The 20,935-nt window shown below is 40.2% G+C and overlaps 2 protein-coding genes across 8 annotated transcripts in view; one reads left to right on the top strand and one right to left on the bottom strand.

Annotated features, from left to right (window-relative positions):
- LIMS1 (LIM zinc finger domain containing 1) overlaps positions 1-19,912 on the top strand; it is a 74,960-nt gene extending 55,048 nt beyond the window's left edge. For 4 of the 7 annotated variants that reach the window (XM_051616795.1, XM_051616803.1, XM_051616776.1 and 1 more), the window contains exons 2-10: positions 1,631-1,790; positions 7,931-7,997; positions 10,805-10,925; positions 11,763-11,912; positions 12,892-13,042; positions 13,834-13,926; positions 15,333-15,381; positions 17,540-17,615; positions 17,862-18,053. In XM_051616795.1, the coding sequence (XP_051472755.1) occupies positions 1,631-1,790; positions 7,931-7,997; positions 10,805-10,925; positions 11,763-11,912; positions 12,892-13,042; positions 13,834-13,926; positions 15,333-15,381; positions 17,540-17,615; positions 17,862-18,009 (1,015 nt within the window). In that variant the 3' untranslated portion in view covers positions 18,010-18,053. Of the gene's footprint in view, positions 1-1,630; positions 1,791-7,930; positions 7,998-10,804; positions 10,926-11,762; positions 11,913-12,891; positions 13,043-13,833; positions 13,927-15,332; positions 15,382-17,539; positions 17,616-17,861; positions 18,054-18,438 lie in introns of those variants that run through there. The other 3 variants (XM_051616785.1, XM_051616766.1, XM_051616757.1) reach the window with 2 other exon arrangements.
- The window catches only part of SEPTIN10 (septin 10), a 963,730-nt gene that overhangs the window by 418,544 nt on the left and 524,251 nt on the right, over positions 1-20,935 (bottom strand). The gene's annotated exons all lie outside the window — the stretch shown is intronic.

Raw genomic sequence — 20,935 nt, 5'->3', positions numbered from 1 at the left:
CACTGCAGTTTGTAGGTTTGTCTGTTCTGTATGGCATAGTATGGGATAAACCCTTCTCCACCTCATCTCCTTGTGAAATTTGCTCACTCATTTCATTGAGTGGGCAGTGAATATTTTAGGTAGCAGTTACTGTTTTCCTCTTCTGCAAAGATCTTGAGAGAAAAAAAAAAAAAAAAAAGCCAGCTAATAATAACTGGTCAGATGTGACCTTGTGTAGGGCTTTTCTATGACACAGTTAAGAAATAGATAAAGCACATTCCTTTTTAAACTACGTGCTACATGTTTGCTGGCCCCCTCAGATTCTGTGCAAGGAATGAATTCAGGTCCTATTGAACCTGGTGGGAGCCAGCAGTTCATATCCCCTTAGAGGGAAAGGTTGGCATTTTGCAGAGGACTAAGGACTCTGCACTTATGGGCACAGCATGATATCTGTATCAAAACGTGGGCCTGTGTGCACGTGTGTTTAAAATATTGTCAGTTGTTTAATACGCTTCCAGATAGTCAAAGGTTTTGTCAGCTGTGCTCAGATTGTAATGAAACAAGGTCGTGGCCCTGCATTTGCACTCTGCTGTCAAATGGTATTAGGGCAGAAAGGTGATCCTGAAAGGCATAGCTTTGAGAGACTCAATAAAAGTAAGAAAGTGGTTGCGAAGGAAAAATGAAATGAGCCTTTTTCTGGCACAGGAGCCTTAATTAATTGAAGCACAGCTGTACTGTCTTCTGCAGATGTGACCACAATCCTAGTGAAGTAACTAATTCCTCTGATACAGCAGCTACTGTGCTGTCATCTGTGCCTTTGAAAAGCAACAAAGGTTGCAATTTGAGTAATTTTTGCATTCCTGGCATGGGGTCACCAGCTTGTGTTGGCCTATATGTGGGCTGCAGAGAGGCAGCCAGAGCATTCCCACCCTCCTCTGTGGCCCTGGACCAACACCGGCACACCGTGAGCTGATCTCCCTGAGATGAACCCTAACAAACCAACCAAAAATTGCATGGCTTCAAACTGCATTTGTAAAATTATTTCAAGCTATGTGAAGCTTATGTAAGGAATAATTGTTTACCTGCTCTGGTTTTCAGTAATATCTGCCAGGCTAGATACCATACATTCACATTTCTTAGTTAGAGCTTTTGGACCAATGCTGTTATATAGATTTTATAATTAGGAATTATTTTGGAATTATCATCTATGTTTTCATATGTGATGCCAATTGGCCAATTATTGTTAATATTTACCGTTGTTTTCTGTAATACTAATGTATTTTGTAATTTTACATTATTTCTTTGAATTGCCTGCCTTTTCTCATTGTAAAAAGCCTGTAAATGTATCTGTAGTAACAACGTTTCTGTTTGTCTTTTTGAATTAATAGCTATTAGAGTGCCTTGTGGGGTTTTTGTTTCTGAAGAATTTAGGAGCAGGGGAAAATGGCAGTTTTATTTCTGAGGGAATGCCACAAGTCATTAAGTCCATTAAAAAACTTGTTTTGAGCAGCCTAGTTAGCATTAGTTGCAGTTGGCTTTGGGGAAAAAAAACCAACAAACAAACCACAAAAAAACCCAGAGACCTGCAACCAGTGGTATTGACTGCTTGGACTAATTTTCTCTTTTTTTTTTTGTTTTATTTTAATGACAGCAACATGGCAAACGCGCTTGCAAATGCCATCTGTGAGCGCTGCAGAGGTGGCTTTGCCCCTGCCGAGAAAATTGTCAACAGCAACGGTGAGCTGTACCACGAGCAGTGCTTTGTCTGTGCCCAGTGCTTTCAGCAGTTCCCCGAAGGGCTCTTCTACGAGGTAAGTAAGGGGGGCACAGTGCCCCTCTCACCTCCCAGCATTGGCCCTCTGCATTCATTTTTATACCAGAAGCAGCTGCGGGCAGATCAGTAGCTTAGAAAGTCCCTTGGTAAGAATGGGGCTCCAAAAGGATATGGTCCATAGAGGGACAAAAAAGCAGAAGTGTTTCCGTGCCACTTTGGAGGACATTAGTGTCTATAACCTTATTTACCTTTTATACCTTATACTTTAAATGTGTAGCCTCTTGTTATCAGAGCTGAGAAAAGAGTTGCTGGAGATTTCTCTCTCAGTGCAGGCTTTTTCCCCTGAAATCTTTGAAGGCAATCTATTTATCATACCAGAAATATAGAGAAAGCATGCTTCTTAGAGGGGAACAGTCATACAAAAGGAAACCTGAGCATCCTGTGGTCCATAGGAGGTTTATTGCTGGGTTGAGTGTGGTCAACACAGCATGTGAAAAGTTGCTTGTAGGCATGAGCTGTAAGTCAGCATGCTGAGGTCAGGGTGTGCTGACAGCCCAAGCCAGACAGGGCCGAAGTAGGGTTAACTGCGTTTAACAAATTGGAGCATTCCAAATGAGCAGTCCTTGCATGTTTTCAAGAGTTAAAACCCACTCCCACTCATATTTCTCAGCCCCGGGTATATTGCCCTCAGTTCAGATGGGTTTTTTGTTCTCAGTGTCATTTTCTCTTTGTTTTCTCCTGTAGTGGGGATTCGGGATGTGGCTCAGCTCTCTCAAGGATGAAGTGGCTTTAGTGAAAGCTTTAGACTAGTTCATAAAATATGAAGTGATTGGTATAAGGATGAGTAGATGATGTGAGACAGGATATTACTGTTGAGAGGGATAAGGTCCCGCTCAAGTAGCTTGTATTACAACTTACAGTAGTGACTACAGGATTTATGTCATACTGTGAACTGGAAGAGAAGGTGAGCAGTGTGTTAAAAGCACAGTGCTGTGCTCTCATGTACAGTGTGCCATCCTTGGGGCAAGAGCTCAACAGTTTATCTTCCACAGTAATACTTAAAATTTTACAGAACCATGTTGAAGAGGAGAGGCTGAGGGAGGAGTGTGTATTGGAAAAGAGACTGGCAAAGGGGATTCTTGGGGTTTGTTTTCTCTCACCTTTCTGAGGATCAAAAGATTTTTTAAGTGCTGTAGGGATAATGTTGCACAAATTGTGGTAAACAAGCCATGAGTGTTCCATAAGACTTCAAAAGGTGAGCTGCAAGGCAGTAGCAATTAAAAAAAAATAAGACACCAAAAAACCCACCCCCTCTAGATACGTTCACATTACATTAAAAATGTTAATGCATACTGAGCTGCTGCCTGCTTGCAGGCAAGGCATGGAGTCATGACGTGTTAAGACCCTAGGCAAACATAAAGTGATACAAATGGTTTAGAACTAAAATATTTGTAACTGTATTAATAAAATTGTCTTATTACAATAAAATGTATTTTTTTCTCCATAATGAGTACTTTATTTATCCATTTTCTGACTTTTCTGAACAGTGGGACAGTTCAGGGACCTCTTTCGGAAAGTTCAATGGTCCTTTGTTTGAAATAAAAGTTTGAGAAATCCTGCTCTAGGCAGCCTGTATCTCCTAGAGGATGGGGGAGGACCCCAGTGGAAAGGAAGTTACATTTGCACCTAATCCAGGAATATTACGATGTCTCTGTTGCTTGCCATGGCCATATCTGAATGTCCTTGCCAGGGGCAAGTATCCTGGTGTTGTTTAGATACATTAGATGTAGGCATTTTGTTTCCTGCTACCACCTTGTTAACATTCTTACTTATATTGGTCTTTGAGCACTATCTGACTGCAAAGTTACACCCCCTGTTAAAGACAGTAAGTCAGAAGTGAATTTCCTGGGATTTAAAACAGCCTCATGTACTGAACATATTTTAGTTAACATTGCTAAGGTTTTTTTCAGGCTGTGTAGATGCTTTGTCCTTGAGAACTGTTACACAGAAAGTGGGAATAGTGAAGTGAAGAATAGACACTATTTTGCCACAGCTGTTACAGAGGTAAAATAGTTTTGATGAGCACTAAATGAATATATAAGGACTTGTGTGTGTCCTGAACTTCACATCACCTTTCCGACTCTAGCTCTTCTATTGTATACCACAAGATCTTGCCATTTCTCTCCATATCAGAAAGTCTGTCTGATGCTGTTGAAGAGAGGTGCTTTTCTGTCTGTTTAAGCCCTCTGACAGCCTTCAGGTGATGGCTCATAAATCTTACCCAGCCTTCCTCCCCCATCTATACTGGCCTGTCCTGGGCATCTTCTAGAGGGTGGAGAGGTCAGTAGATACCTGTGCTATCACAACCCTTGTGCCTTTGAAGCTGTTTTAGCTGGGAAGTCTTTGGTAGGGCCTTCTCCTCTTGTCTCTGTGTCGTTTAGGGTGTTCATATGTGTCCTGTGCAGTCAGAATGGCTTTCACTTAGCACTGAAGTGGTCAGTGGGACAATTGCAAGTTTCCTGGTGGTGCTGCTCAGAGAGAAGGGAGGACAAAGGCACAGTTTGCTTTTCTTTTATTCGGCATCTTGGCATGAGTGTTTGAAACTTCCTGGGTGACAGCATTTAGGGGAGAGAGAGGGATAGCCCTAAGTAAAGGGTGGGCTCAGTTTGGCCAATACTCAGGAGATGGCTGGCAGTGCTCTAAGGACTTGAGTTGGTTTGTATCACTGTCAAAAAAAAGTGACTGGAGAAGACAGGCAGAAAGATTATCTTCCTCTGACTGGCTTAATGCACTCTTTGAGAAAATGGATGTTTGGAGGTGTGGCCAAGAAACGTGTTTTTCTGAGCAGGTTACCTATGGGTAAACACAGGCGTTGTTGGTCACTCAGCGTGATTTGGTATTTGTTCTGTGCCTGGTTTAGCTAAGCTAGTGTTTCTTGGGAATGATTTCCAGCTCTTAGCAATTGAGAAGTCAAATATTCTTCTGCGGCCTGTTGCAAGCCTTGCTGAGTTACCCCAGTTAGTCATTAAGCCGCTTATCACATTTGCCATCAAGCTCTGCAGTGATAAGCTTTCACACTGTTCCACGAGCAGGGGCTGAACTGGTCAGGCTACATGAGAAGAAATGCCAGTGCAGCTCTCCTGCACCATGAGCTGTGTCTCTGGGCTGCTTGCAGGGACCTCCATCAGCACAACTCACCACAGTCTGGCTTCAGAGCCAAGCTACTTGCAGGCACAAGCAATGCCACGCCAGAGCAGGGCTCATCTGCAGCTGGGAGTTTGCACAGCAAGGCAGGAAGTTTTTTGGTGTCCTTATAAGCCTATGTTAGAAATTATAATACAGATTCGTAACCAGCCAGTGTTGGCTTTGTTGCATAAGGATGTAAGCAAGAGCTGTGTGCCTAATGTTCCATGGGGCTTGCTAGAGTGTATTTGTGTTCAGGTTTGCTCAGTATCATCAGTTTAGCATGTGTTCTTGTGCAGTCAACCTAAACAGAAATTACCACAAGCACATGCTAGAAGAATTTCTGAACTCACCACGCTTTGCCTTCAGAATTTATAGCAATTCTGATCTGCTTTTACTCCATGACCTGGAAGCTGTGTATTCCCTGGACTTGCTGATGCAGAATCTTAGAACAAGTAACAGCGTACAGTCCTGTACTAACAGCAGCAGAGCAGCCAGCTCAAATGGAGAGCTTCAGGAGCAGTGAGCCCAGAGGGACAGGTTGGCCCCACTGTAATCAGTGAGCAATTTTTTCCTCCAACCCACATTACTCTCGGGTCCAAGAATGGCTCCTCCCTACTAGACGTTGCCTTTCTGTCCCACTAGGGAGTGTGAGCACCTCACCTTCAGACAGGAGAGGTTAGGAAAGCTAAGTCCTACACCTGATCCAGCAGTTAATTAAAGCCTCTTGCTGGTGGTTTCAGAAAAAGCCCAATCTGCTCTTTCGGTGCTGTGCTGGGGGTTGAACAGGACAGAAGGGCTTAGAGAGGTGCATCCAACAACAGAAAAAATACAACAAAATCCTTATGAAGTACTTGCAAGAGCTATAATTGGGGGACCTGTATTGTTGTTGTCATCGATATTATCAGTCTTATTATTAAAATGGAATGTTATGTGATTTTCGTCTCGTAAATGAGAGTGAATTCCTTTCAGTTTGGATTTTTTTTCTAAAATGTTTTAAATAACCTACAGGAAAATTAAAAGAAAGCACAGCTGCCATGAGCTTGTCAGATTTGTTTTGATTCCAGTTGCACCTGGAGTGTTTTCTTAAAATGGGCTTAACCAAAAACTGAGTCTTAGAAGAAGAGTCTTTAAAGACCCACTTTGTGCATGTCTTTCCACTAGGTTAGCTAAAAAATGTGGAGATGAGCTGAAGGTTATGCCATGGTGAAATGTTCTATGCAGAGCCATTGAACATATGGACCACAGTTACAGGACCTTGCTTTTAAAATGTGGGCTCTGGCATTTGTTATAGAAGCTCAAGGCTTTCTCTGATGGGTGAACTGAGTCATTCACAAAAGGTAGCACAAATGAGCTGAGAAGCTGGAAAACACAAAACCAAATGGTCACCAACCTCCCTGTTGTAAACCAATGGGAAAGAAAACCTGTCCAGTCCACCCAGATCAACCTGGAGCGGCTCTGAAATCCAAGCAAACCTATGCATCTCCTATTGGACCACCTGTTTACACATAACAGGAAGCTTTTGGATTCTTTTCAGTTTAAAAAAGGATTTTATCTAGCAGGAAGAAAGCACAATTCTCAATTACCCAATAATGTCCATTACTCTTTGAGACAGCAATAACATTCTGTGTTTAATTTAAAAATAAATTAAAATTTCCAATTAAAAAAATAATCAGTTTTAGAGTATTACACTGAAGAAACACTTGATAAATTGCTGGCAGAGACTTCTGGAAGAATTGGTATAAAGCTTACATCTTTCTGTTCCTAGTAGGTGCAATTCAAGCTGGGCACAGGAATTAGTTTCTGATCTCATGTATCTAGTGACTTCTAGAGAGTTTCATTAGATCCACATCCTGCCAGTGGCTCTGGATATTGCATGAGTAATTACTATACTGACATTATATTTGAACCTCGGGATTTCATAGTATAAACCAGGTAATCTCGAAATACGTTGCTGTAATTTGTGTCCATGCACCAAAATTTAATTTGTGGGCAGTATTTTATGTTCTTAGCTTTGTTTTGTCTTAGACCCAGTAAAAAGAAATGGGGTTTCCTGCTATCCCCCTTTTTTCAGTGTTTTAAACTGATACATTCAAATTCAAACATTTCATAGCATATCTGTCTGGTTTTGACATGCTAGTTGGCTTGTGTGTCCAGTAATGATGTGCCTGAATGTATTAAATATTTCCCTTCATTTCAGGGCATATTGCCTACACGTTTTCACATATTCTCCAGCTAAGTTGCTAATGCAGTGCTGTAGAACTTATTTTTTTCCCCATACTTTTTTTTTTTCTGTCTGAGCTTGAACTGCAGCTGAACTCTAAGCTGTGAAAAAATTCAGATCCAAATCCGAATCCCTTAAGCTTGGTTCTCTGTTTCATCTGGTCAAGGTAGGGAATGTTGTTCCTTACCATTTGGACTTGATGATCTTAAGGGTCTTTTCCAACCTAAATGATGGTATGATTCTATGAAATAAGCATCCCGAAGGAAAGGCCTTGTTTCCCTTCATGTGTTGGCTCTTCCATAAATTGCAAAGATTTCTGTGTCCTTCCTCCCCTTGTACTTATTTCCTCTGGTATGCTGGGTCATTCTTGCAGGAAATGTAGAGTGAGGAGGAGATCAAATGCATTCAGGGAGAATGCTTCCCCCCAGGAAAGGTTTTCTTTAGCTAATTTCCTGCCCATAATTTGCTCAGTTGCATCAGAGTTTCTGCAGTCTGTCAAAATTCAGATGTCTCTTGTGATGCAAATGGTGAGAGAAAATGCCTTACACTCTCAGCAGTATTAGAGGAATGTTGTGCTAGTAACACTACAATCTAACTAGTTGATGAATTAAGGTGGGTGGATTTAACACCTAGCACATGCTCTGTTTTTTTGTGCAGCCCCTCATGTTTTACTACCTAATTGAATCTGGAAACAAACTGGTATGTTGCAGCATTTATGTTAAGGGCATGCTTCGCGTCCCTCTAACACTCAGGTTTTTTTCCATTTGCAGTTTGAAGGGAGGAAGTACTGTGAACATGATTTTCAAATGCTTTTTGCCCCTTGCTGCCATCAATGTGGTAAGTTTTACATTGAGGTGCAATGCTTCACGCTGATCAGAAATGGGAATGTCACTGGGAGAAGATGTGCAACCCTTGTGTATCCTCTCTGGGAGGTGGCCCTGTGAGGCTGAGCATCTGAACTTCCAGAATGGACTAGACTTCAGAGAATTTGGGGAGCTGCTTTTCCTGAAGTTCATGAAACAGTGGGATTTTTTTAAAAAAGTTTGCATTATATGCATTATATATATATGCAGTAGTTTAGCTGTTGATACAGCAATCTGATGAACAGACCATTCATGGCTTCTGGTTATGTATGTCTACTCACATGTACTTGTGCAGCTGAAACCCTGCGACAAGTATTTGTCATCTCATTTGACTATTGTAACCCACCCATGTTTGTCCTCTGCCACTGAAGTGGGGATAATCTTTATCAACTCGTGCCATAATCAGCTGATAGGCCAAGCTGGTTCCCCTTCATATTTTTGAAACAAATACCTTTAGGCTTCAGCATCTGATGTCAGCCCTGTGTAACGCTAAGGGCTATGTTTTATTTCCCACTGTTGATGTCAGTGCTTGTGTGTGTCCTGCACTGTAATAATTTGCTTGTTTTGGGTTTTTTTCCCCTGTGTGTGACACATTATGCTTGGGCAGGACTGTGAAATCATTACCTGACTATTGCTTAAACTGGTCTGGAAGCTCCCATGTTTCTGTGGCACACAGGCAATGTGATACAGCTTTCACTTATCCCAGTGTAGCCTTTCCCATGTGGAGGGAGGGGTTGAACACCAAGGGAGAGGGAAGCAGATGTTACGGATCTTTGAATTTAAAGCTGCAGATGTGACCAAGCTGGGAAAGAGGAAGAAAGCGGTTGGTCGTGATTTCTGAGGAGATACGCTGTCTGTCTCCAGGATTTCTCTGGCTCAGCCACCACAGCTCCCACTGCTCCTTGTAGCAACAGTTCCCTTAAAACCTCAATAAGGTGGCTTTGCCACTGGTTAGATTTCGTAAGCACAGCCAAAATCAATGGGGCTGTTGTCAGCAATGAAGCATTGAGCATTCCTGACACTTCTGGAGTCCACAGGGTGCTGTTCTTGCAAAGCTACGACTTCATGGGAACACCACAGAGTTGCACACTGGATGTTATCATCCACATCAGTTACCTGCCCAGTCACTCCCCTTGGGCAGGTTGAGTTACACATTCTCCAAAGACAGGACTCTGCCTTCCATGGCACTGGGAAGCCAAGCTCCCAACACATTTTAGGCAGAGCCTTTGTGTCACGGTTTAACTCAGGACTGGCAATTAAACGAGTGACAACAATGCTCTCTATTCCCTCCCCCTCCCACCCAGGTGAGGAAAGGAGAGAGAGAATAAGGAGAGAGGCTTCCCAGATTGAAAACTAAACTAGACAGCTTTAATTAAATGCTAATGATAAAATAAAATATGTACAAATATGTGCAGGAATGTGCAAAACCCTGTCACCGCCCCCTACCCCCAGCAACTCTCACAGCACTCTCCTGAGCTGTGAGCAGTTCTTAAAAGTCCCAGACTGCTTCTGGAGATAGTGGCAGAGCAGACAGGAGCTGAGGGAAGAGATGTGACAGTCAGGAATGCACAGGTCTCTGGATCAAAGGAGATGAATAGACGGAGTCCTCCCTGGGTGCTGGCAATTGATTGAAGAGAAGGAAGGAAGAAGAAGGACCTGACTTCTGTGATCCTTGAATTTATACCAAGTGTTACATATATATGGATGGAATATCTCTTTGGCCAGTTTTGCATCTGCCTAGTTCTCTCCTCCCTATGGGAGGGCTGTAGATAGCACTCTTCTGCTGCTTTAGTGTCCAAAGCAGCAGATTCAACAAGTGGAGAAAAGTGTCTTTGGTATCTCAGCAGTAACAAAAAACTTTCAAGTCTTATCAGTCCCCTAGCTGGAAAACTTGCTGCTAGTTTCAGCCAGTGTGCTGCTTAAAAGAGAGTTCACTGAAAAAAAAAAAAAGAAAAAAAAAATCAGTAAAAAGAAAATTTGCTTTATCCTGACTCAAATCAGGACACTTGGCATCACTCAGGGGCCTTGGCTACAATGTACACGTGGAGAATGACTAAATAACGCATGTGTTGGACGTGGCTCCACTGCCTGTGCAGTACAGTCACACCATGCATGCAAAACAGTAGTTCTCACGCTATTTTTTTAATGCCTCAGAGATTAGGACTCCTTGTGGTAGGTCAGAAGTTGTGCGTGTTGAACTGACTGTTCTGCAGCTTCACTGCAGCTTTGCATTTTGGCTCCATGGGTTGTGTTTTTTTTGCAGGAAGTCCACAGCCACCCAAGCTCAGTTCTGTTGTTCTCTGAGCATAGAGTCCCTTTATGGCTTGGTCCTAGCAGAGTAGAAACCACTACTGTGTACAAGACAAGTTAAAATTGTTGTCTTCTAAAAGAAAAGAAAGAGAAAGATACTTAGGACACAAGAAGGACATACTATATAAAGAACTCATTTCTTAATGGCTTAGGGAAAGATAAGTAAAAACAGGGAAGGGACTGAAAAAGGTGATTGCAGAGAGAAGGTGGAAAGTGCACGTAGAAGGGCTTGTATGTAGAGAACAGAAGGTCTTCCATCAGCAAGGATGTTTTCTTCTGACCCCTAGAAAAAAAAACCCAGACAAACCCAAATTGCAGACTTTAGAACCAGAACTGTGCTACTGAAAGCAATGTATCCTACCAGATTTGGGAGGGAGGAAGAGGATGATGACATTGTAGCAATTCAGTTGTGTGTTGCTTTTAACTTTCTCTAGCATAGTATTTTACATCCCAGTGTTGTGTTTCTTACAGGCGAGTTCATTATTGGTCGTGTTATCAAAGCCATGAACAACAGCTGGCATCCAGAGTGCTTCTGCTGTGATATCTGTCAACAAGTATTGGCTGATATCGGATTTGTCAAGAATGCTGGCAGGTAGATCTTCATCCTTCCTTCTGTTGCTGAGCATGAATAAAATGAACTGAGAGAGGGGACTGAGAGGTTTTGGTTCCTGAAGCTTTCCAGCTGAGGTCAAGCAACTGAAGTATCTTTTGTGGGGGAAAAGGTCTAAGAGTGCATTACAAAACTAAGGATGGGTATCTTAAAATATGCACTTAAAATATTAACAGTTTACCTCCTTCAGCACCAAGTTTCTTGGCAAATATCTCTACTCAGTGACCTTTCAGGGCCACTGGTTTTACATAATAAGAGAGAAAACATACAGATACAGACGCATTGTCTTTATTTTTTTAATACATTTTTTGCTTTGTTTTTCCAGCTGGAGTTTCCAGTTTTGGTCTAGTTTAGCACCTGATTTAATAATAATCACTTTCAGTTCAGTGGCCTCCTTGACAGAGTAAGATAGTTTTACCAACTGCGATCAGAGGAATGTTTTACAAGTGGGTTCTATGTCCATTGACACATGTGTGATATGATATACAGAGTTATCTGCAGAATTAGGACATGTGTGTGCTTCCAATCTAATTTTTTAAGATTTTGAGGATAAAACATTCAGTAATGAGAATCTAGAACAAACTTGGTTTTCTATGTTTAACACAGCTTAAACTCACATGAGCTGAAGAAACAATAACAGAAAATAAATATATCACCCTGCCTCTTCTGAACTTATTTTGCCTAACAAAGACATTTTTTTAAGACTATTTCCTCTCCCAAAAGGGCTGACTGAAACTAGATTTTAATAATTTTTTGCTTTATATTTTGCACTGTAGGGCCTGATACCAGTACTTACCTCTCTTTTTTATGTTGTTTCAGACATCTCTGCCGTCCGTGCCATAACAGGGAAAAAGCCAGAGGCCTGGGAAAGTACATTTGCCAGAAGTGCCATGCCATTATTGATGAACAGCCTCTCATATTCAAAAATGATCCTTATCACCCTGATCATTTCAACTGTGCAAACTGCGGGTAACTTGGGTTCTGCAAACTAAACCAGGAAAATGTTGGGTTATAAGCTTCACTGATTTACATCTGAAAGTTAAAACCTGTCCTGTGCAACTGGCAAGAGGGGTGAGGCTTGGGTGCCTTGCAGCCAGATGTATGTTACTGCTTTTGGGCCTTCAGTTGAAACAGCAACTGATGTATTGGGGAGTAATGAAAGGTTGAACTCCGCAGGACAAGGTGGTACTGTAAGAGATAGGGACACAAATAATGGTTTCTGTAGCTGCAAAATGATGGCTTGTTATTCTGTTACAAAAGGGAAAAAAAAATTGGCTGCTTGAATTAGCATCTCATCCATGCTATTTCTTTTTAGTTGAGTTGAATGCAAACATTGTTCTCTCCCTTTAAAGCCTTTATTACGAGCTTTCTCCCACCTTATTTTATCACCTTCTGCAACTGCAGAATACGAAGCAGCACGTTTCTGCACTGGTGCACAGATCATGGGACATTGTTGGAAATAGCATGAATTATTAGTTGGCAATAAATAAACATAACTAGCTCATGTGGGTCTGTAGTTTTCTTTCTCTGAAGTTTGATACAACAGGGAAAATATACCTAGATGTAGAGGGCTATATGTTACTTTCAGTTACAGTTATGTAAATCTAAAATAAACTGGTGCTAAGAGTGCCAGAATATAAACCAAAAATGTCTTCAGCATGTATACACACATTTGTGCTACATAACCAGAATGCAGAATGACAATGGCTCAGCAGCTGTTTTCAGACTTTGTGCATCTTGTTTAGCAGTGTGTTCTCAATTTACCGTGGACTTGATCGGTCTTGAACCACATTGAACTGTGTCATATTGGATGCTGCTGCATTGCTGTAGTGCAAATACAAGTTGTAAAACAAATTCTAAAAATGATTTTTTTCTTCTCAGAAACTCTGAAGAGTTGACATTGTTCAGTACCTTTATTCATGCTCTCACTTCATTAACTTTTGAACAGGAAGGAACTTACTGCTGATGCTCGTGAGTTGAAGGGAGAATTGTACTGCTTACCCTGCCATGACAAAATGGGTGTCCCCATCTGTGGGGCATGTAGAAGACCAATTGAAGGCCGTGTGGTGAATGCTATGGGCAAACAATGGCATGTGGAGGTAAACATCAAACGATACATTGTCTTTTCTAAATGTAAACATTAACATACTTACCTGGGATTTTGCTGATCAATTTCATTAGCAAAGTATGCAGCAATGATTAGTAAACACCTTCTCCTAATCCCGTCTTCACCCTTCTTGTGGCTGGTCTGCCACCTTGAAATAGGAGTTATCTCCTACCTTACAGAGAGCTGTGACTGTGAATCTAATATCAGTAATCAAAGGAAGCACTGTGATGTCCTTAGAGGAAAATTTCAGAGTGCAAAAAAGTACATGTGGAAAGGCAGAACAATTCTGTGGCAACTATAATATTACTGAGTATCATATTACCTTTATGTCTTCCATAGTAACCTGCCATGTAATTAATCTCTAAAGCACTTTATGTGAGGGTTCATATTTCGGGGCCATGTACAAGATTTAGGAAGACAGACAGGCTATTCCTTCAATTGTTTTGAAAATCTCCTCCAGCAAAGGCTTTCTTCACAAGAACAAAACGTTGGTGCCAATTATTTAAACTCTTTTCATCCTGTTCATTGGTAATGTATCAGAATCCCTTTGCTTGTTTTTGTTTGTTTTTTCTTCTTTTAACTTTTGGATTGAAATGTTGAAGACATTAAAAGGAGCATTATTATAGTGGTCTCAATGTAGAAGCAAAAAAGTTTTAATTCTCCTTTTCAAGATGGCACAGCTAGTTCAATAATGGTTAGTACTGGGCTGGGCTGGTTTGCTTTCCAGAAAAAACAGCATTACTTCCAAGAAAACAAACAAACAAAATGTCGTTTTCTTTGTAGCATTTCGTGTGTGCAAAATGTGAAAAGCCATTCCTGGGTCATCGTCATTATGAAAGAAAAGGCTTGGCATATTGTGAAACCCACTACAATCAGGTAGGGTTGCGTATTTTTAAAAATCGTGTCAATTGGTAAACTCATTAATTAGTTTTAGCAGATAGAGAGGGAAACCCATGGACATTCTTCTGTTTTCTCATAGGCACCCTTGGGTGTAATGCCAATTGGCAGATGTTCTGCTGCAGTTAATTTCTATGGGTTTCTCTATACATCGGTCTTGTATTGAGAAAGAAAACTGCAGATATTTCACAAAGGGTAGCCAGGACCATCAGTATGAAGTTGTTCTTCAAGTTTAGTGATACTTAAGTAGAACTGTTATGAGCTTTTACATGCCTGTGAGATCAGAGAAGCTAATGACATCAAGTCTTTCCCTAGAAGTTAAAGCAATTTGCCACTTCGTAGGCCCCAGTGAGTAGTGTGGTTTTCCCTACAGCTGCTACTCTGAGATTGTGTGTTGGCATACACTGAGTCATCACCCAGCTCATTCACCCGGTTTCTAAGGACTGTTAAGACTAAATTTGTCGGAGTACACCACCTAGTGACCACTTGCATTTCCACAGGAGTGATATCCCATGGTACCACCTATCTCCAGGCTCCCTTGATTGGATAGTCTGGCACCACCATGTGTAGACCTTTTTTTATTTGGAAGCCTTCTGCATTGAATCACGTTCACCTCTTTGCTTGTATAAACAAAAGACTAGGGGTTGGTTACAGTTGGGAGTTGTAAGGCATCTGCTAATTACAGATGGATTCTTAATTTGTCAGTGATGAAAGGCAGATGATTGAAATGTTGCTGGCATACTTGTAGACAATAAATGCTGTGACATTAGTAGTAATAGTGTTGCAGCCATGATGGGGCAAGTGCATATACCAGACAAGAGCTATATGTAAAGTGGATGTCTTTTACTAGGTTAACTGCTACCGTGAGAGAAAATACAGAACATTTTGGGAACTTCTAAACTGTTACATTGTGGACAAATGTTAAGCCTGGAAACAGAACGAATAATTTTTTGCTTGAATTTTACTTTTTTTTTTTTTAAATAAAAATAACATCTCCTTACTTTTTTTTTTCCAAAACCAGCAATATGTTCTCCAAATGTTAAACTGGCTGATTAGTAACAATGTGTGTGTGATACCGACTGCTGTATTTCAAATGTTCAGGATTAGAGAAGTATTAAAACAAAACAAAATTGTGTTTACAGAGGATCAAGCAGATGCAAAACAAATGTTTTCTCCTTTAATGTTGTGAAGACTTTTTGTGATGACATGATGCAAAGCGTACTTGGAAAATGAAACCAGGCTGGCCAGCATTCTCTTTATTTTACTGAAATGAATACTAAAGTGATTGTGCTCATCATCTGAAAAGTAGATGTTTTGCTAGTTTGAAAAGCTGCCCTAGATAAAATCATTACATTAAAAATTATTTACTTCTTTTCCATTTTCAGCTATTTGGTGATGTTTGTTTCCATTGCAACCGTGTGATTGAAGGAGATGGTAAGCACTTTTCTCTTTCCCTAGTTTTCCTTTCTGATGGAAGTTCTCTTTAGAAGTGGAAATAAGGGGAGAGCAGCTCCCTGTTGAATCCTTGTTTGTTCCCACTAAAACAAAAATGGCCATTCTTTTGATCAAGAAATGAAGTTAGAGCTGATTAGTCAGAGGAAGACCAGCAAGTGACTGAAGAGAGCTCTGAGCTACTGGAAACCCTTTAGTGACAAGCAAAGGCGAGGGATGCTGGAAGATGCACAGAGGCGGGTTCCTACCTTCAAAAAAGAACACAGGCAAGGGCAAGGATGACCACAAAGGCATCTCCTCAACAAATTTAGAGATCATTAACCAAATTTGAAAAAGTATTTAGATATTGAAAGACATGAGTGAGTACTTGAAGGGATTTTGTAAAAGTGCCTAGTTCCCGGGCACCTGTCTTTTGAAAATCTAGGCTGATGATAATGTCACAAAACCAGGAAAGACCATACTTGGAAAGATGTGTCCTGCAAAGGCAGAACTGGAAGCAAGTGGTTCAAGTTTGGGGTTTTTTTGTTTGTTTGATTGGGTTTTGTTGTGGTTGGTTTGGTTTTTTTTTCCAGAGGGTGTGGTGCTGGTGGCTTTGAGGGGGCTTTTTTTGGACAATAGCTATGATAAAATGCCAAAAGCAAATTATTCTACCTGAAATAAAGCAACATTATGTGCCTATTTGCCCCTGCCCAAAGTAAATACTATAATACCAATGTTAGCCTTTCCTAAGCCAAAGCAATTAGCAGAGTAGAAGGAAGCCTCTAGTGTGTAAAAAGAGACATAAACTAGTTTATAGCCATGTAACTATAGGGTGAGACCTACATTCCAGAGATGTGCTTTCCCCACGTTTTCTGGACTGGAGTATACCTGCAGAATGACAATCCAAAATGCCTTAGAGGAAACATTGCCCTTCTTTTCAGTAAAATCCTACTAGAATGAGCAGAACTGGAACCTGAGGTGAATTAACAAATTCAGCCTTGTCTTATAACTCCATCTCTGTATGTTTCTAACCTTTCACCATACCATCTGACACCCATATTATATGTTTTGGTCTCTGAACTGAACAGAATAAAGTGTAATACAGTAATTTCCAATATATTTATTCAATTACATTTCTTCTTTCATTTCTGCACACAAATTTGACACTGTGTCACAAAGTACGAGAATCCAGTATTGTTCTCTCTCCATCTTGTGAAACAAACATCTGTGGCAGCAGTTTTTCAGGAAAGTGTTTGTGACTGTATTCTACAGGGTTTTTTGGGAGTAAAGACTTTAATCTGACTAGTATTATTTTGGCAGGCAGTGTTGTAACTATGCTTTTGTGGATGTACTTGCCCCATAGTGCAGGGAAAAAAATTCTGCATGACAATGCTCTGGTTCTGGTTGTTGTTGACCAAATGCTGTATTTTATGAGAAAACCATTGTCCTGCATCTTTTAACTTAGATTAAGAAGAAAGGCAAATTTTGGCAGGGAAAAGTGGAAAGGTACATTGAAAGACAGGAGGAGTAGAAACTGGGTTCAGATACAGAACAAAGATAAAATATTTACTTTCTCTCCAAAGCAAAGAATAAAAATATAACCAAGTTTGTTTTGATCAAGGGATTTATTCCAGGAGTCCATAAATGTTTTCACTTTGGTAGTGCTGATTTACTATCAGCATCCTGACTGCTGGCTTCATGTTGTTTTCCTTGGCTGGACAAGTGCTACTGTTGATGGCACTGCAGTCTAAACAGAAGCTGGAAAAAGAAACTGAATGAAAACTTAAACACCTTCTTGCAGGATTGCTTTTCCACTGAAAAAGTCTCCTGACTAATTTGGAAACACAGCCTCATAGACCAGTTGCCTGAGGTCAGCATGCTATGAGATGAGGTGGAAGCAGGGAGCAGGAGGCAAAAATAGGTTTAACTCATCTTGCTGATGAGCACAGAGTTGTATGTACCCTCAGAGACAGTTTTATCAGTGCTTCACAGTCCTGCTACACTAAACCCATGTGTCCCTTCCTGGTCGTGCTATGTTACAGTCCTTGATACAAGAATTACTGTTCTTCGTGCCTCATGAATGTGTGAGCTTAAAATTTTTGTAATACCTTTTTATTTTCTGTAATGCTAATGATGTCTTTTTTTTTCCCCATGACCCTAGTCGTGTCTGCTCTGAATAAGGCATGGTGTGTGAACTGTTTTGCTTGTTCAACTTGCAACACCAAGTTAACACTCAAGTAAGTTTATCAATCAGTGTGATGCCTCCCAAACATATCAGTGGTTACCTTCGAAGTGTAGAGGTTGCAATAGCGTAACTGTTACAGTACAAAAACCATAAAAACAGCATTGAGAAATATATACCTCTCTTTTCCTCTTGCTCCATTTACATCTCTTTCAGCTGTCTGTTCAGGTCTTCCTTCACTTAGCCTTCTTAACTCTTCTCCTTTTCTGTCCTTTATTTTTTTCTTTGCTTAACTCTGAAGGGATAAGTTTGTTGAGATTGATCTAAAACCTGTCTGCAAACACTGCTATGAGAAAATGCCAGATGAATTTAAGCGACGGCTTGCCAGACGGGAACGTGAAGCAAAGGATAAAGAGAAGCAGAAAAAGAAAAAGCCAATCTGTTTGTAAACTTTTTTTCCTTCTTACCACCACCTCTGCTCCTTTCTTCTTTGGTCAGTGCTAAGGATGCTTTTATTTTAAGATTTTGCATGAGTTTGCAGCAATCAAAACCAAAATATTTTTCACATAACTGCAACTGGAAGTATTAACTTGTTACTTCATTATCTTATGTTTAGTCTGTGTAGCTCTAGTTAGGTTTGAAAGGCTTCTAAAATGACACAGCTAATAAATACGGACATTTGGGTAAAAACTGCATAACTCCCTCAACAGAGTACTGTGATTATAATATATAACCTTGAGAAAGTAACTTCATATATATGTATAAATTGAAGCTGTAATTTTTTGCCTGAACATGTTTAATAGGATACTTCCAATATATATATTTTTTCACTATCACTGCTGCTAAAAGTTCGTCTGTTTTTTGCTTTGTCGTTTTAGGAATAAATTTGTTGAGTTTGATATGAAGCCTGTCTGCAAAAAGTGTTATGAGAAGTTTCCTCTAGAGCTGAAGAAAAGACTGAAGAAACTAGCTGAAACTTTGGGAAGGAAGTAAAGACTTCCATCTGCTCTCCCCTTCCTTTGTGAAAATCTTACGTATATTACTGGGTGGGGGGTTGCTTTGAGGGTACAATCAGACAACAAATGATGATGTATGCCTTCTATCAAATCGAAGTATCTTGAGATTCTCTGTTCTCCATACATGTACAACCATCCTTCCAGACTAAATTAAATACCAGCTTGCCTGAAAGGTTTCTGACCCTGATCATGCACTTGAACTGATGCAAGTGGCCCATTCTGCACAGTAATCTCTGTGGAATTGAACAGAGGCAGAACATTTGCTTGTGAATACCTGCAACGACAAATGGTGCAAACATGTCCAGCTTTAGGGGTGTGTATTGTCATTTCTACAAATGGAAGTATTAACCTTCATATTAAGCATGCATACAAGTGACTTGGGCAAGAAACCAATATACTTTGCCTCATGGAAAAATTCATGCTTGGATTTCAGGCCAAGTCATAGCATTAAAGGAACCTTGTTTCAGATAGTTTGAAAATATTCAGATTTCTAAATAGAGTCACTGTACAAATGACCTACTTCTGATAGATTATGCTTACATGATGAATCTTTGTACATCAGGCTTAGCATGAAATACATTTATGAAATATATATTGCTATTGCAAGAAATTAGCATACTCAGAACTACTTGAATTTTGCTATATTCCACTCAGAATAACACATTAACTTTTATATATGCTTTTGCATTCATTTACTTTTTGTGCCTTACTCTGCTGGACCATACATAACAGTGTTCCATTAAATATATATATAGTTTTATTTTTTATTTCATATTTTTATGCAGAAACTATATACAAGGTATTTTCAAAAGATAACATACTTTGCCTTAATTATACAGGATGCAAGAAGCATTTTATTTCAAATGTGAACACCTGAGCTTAAAGTTTAGCTTCTGGTCTTCATTAATTTTCAGACAAATACTGAAAATGCATATTTCAGTTAACTGGCAATATTACTTTTACACCTATGAGTGTAAATATACACGGTTTGATCCTGGTAGGATCTGTATCTTTAGCCATCCTCAAGAACTGAGCTCACAAATCATCAGAATTCCTTATAGCGTACATCTAATTGTTTTATACTATTGACTTCTATCCATGCAAATCTGTTTTGGTTTTCCCTTTCTTATAGAAAATACAGTTGCTTAGGAGTTCTTGATGGTACTACTTTATCAAGTACTCAAACATTTTTTAATTTTTTTATATTAGTGACTTAAAAAAAATTATGTAATTGCATCATAGGAAGTAAAATTTTCTTTCCCGTTTATGAAAAATGAGTTGCTTTAAAACATCTGTTTTCCAGTGTCATCAATAAAGGCTATGTTATTAAACCTTGCATCACCTCTCTTAAATGACTGCTTGAGAAGGGTGCGAAAGCAAATTGGCTCTTTTGGTTCCCTGTGCTTTTACCTGGGACTGTATGTAAATCGTTCCTGCATGTAAATCCTTCCTTGATTTAAAGGAGACATGCCTTTCCTAAATATTCCACTGTAGTTAGTTTTCAGGTTTATGAAAGAAACCACAGTTTGTTTCTTAAAGAACAGCTAGATTCTTCTGGCTATTTTTTTTTAATTGTCATAGTCACTAAAGAAAATGCCTTGAGTTTAAAACGCACACCTGCCTATCAGTTTTTAATATCCTTTCACTGTAATGGAACTGCCACCCCAAATTTCCAGTTGAGTGCTAGGTAGGGTATTTTTTTACTATTTTATCCTATGTAATTATTTAATGCCATAGCGGTTCAGTAACTGAATGCAGTTTCCTTCAGCCTTATTGCTTGAAGAGTCAGGAATTGTCCCTAAGCCTGAGACTAAATAGTAAGACCTGGCTCATGTCCACATTGCTTGGGGTTTCATCCATCTGTAACACAGTGGCCTTGTTTGTGCTGTGCAGCCATGGGTCTCCTCTTGACTCTGGTAGCCCTGTGGCCCTAACACGCAACGATTTTTCTGTTTCCAAGTTCCTGGTGGTGAAGTCTGAGCTACAGTGCACCAAGGCAGTGGTTTTTGTATCGTGAAGTTGAGCATGTGTATCTGAGACCCCATGACATAGCACTGAGAGCATCTGAGGGTGCTTGAGGGTTCAAAGCCTGATGACTCATGGAAAAATGTTGGTTGAAAGGGACTGCTAGAGGTGAGATAGCCCAACCATCCACTCAGAGAGGTCTAACTTCAAAGCTGGATCAGTACCAAAGGTTGTGCTCTGCCTAGTATCTCCACAGAAGATTTCGGACTTTGTGGGCAATATGTTCCAGCATTTAATCTCCCTCATGGTGAATTTTTACTGTTATTATTACTGGAGTCCTGTCTCAAGTGGAGGGTTACCCAAATCCAAACTGCTCTCTTGGGAGCTGTCTTTG

This window comes from Apus apus, chromosome 1 (genome assembly GCF_020740795.1).
Source record: "Apus apus isolate bApuApu2 chromosome 1, bApuApu2.pri.cur, whole genome shotgun sequence".
NCBI classification, from domain to species: Eukaryota; Metazoa; Chordata; class Aves; order Apodiformes; family Apodidae; genus Apus; species Apus apus.
This window is presented reverse-complemented; position numbering and strand designations above follow the sequence as displayed.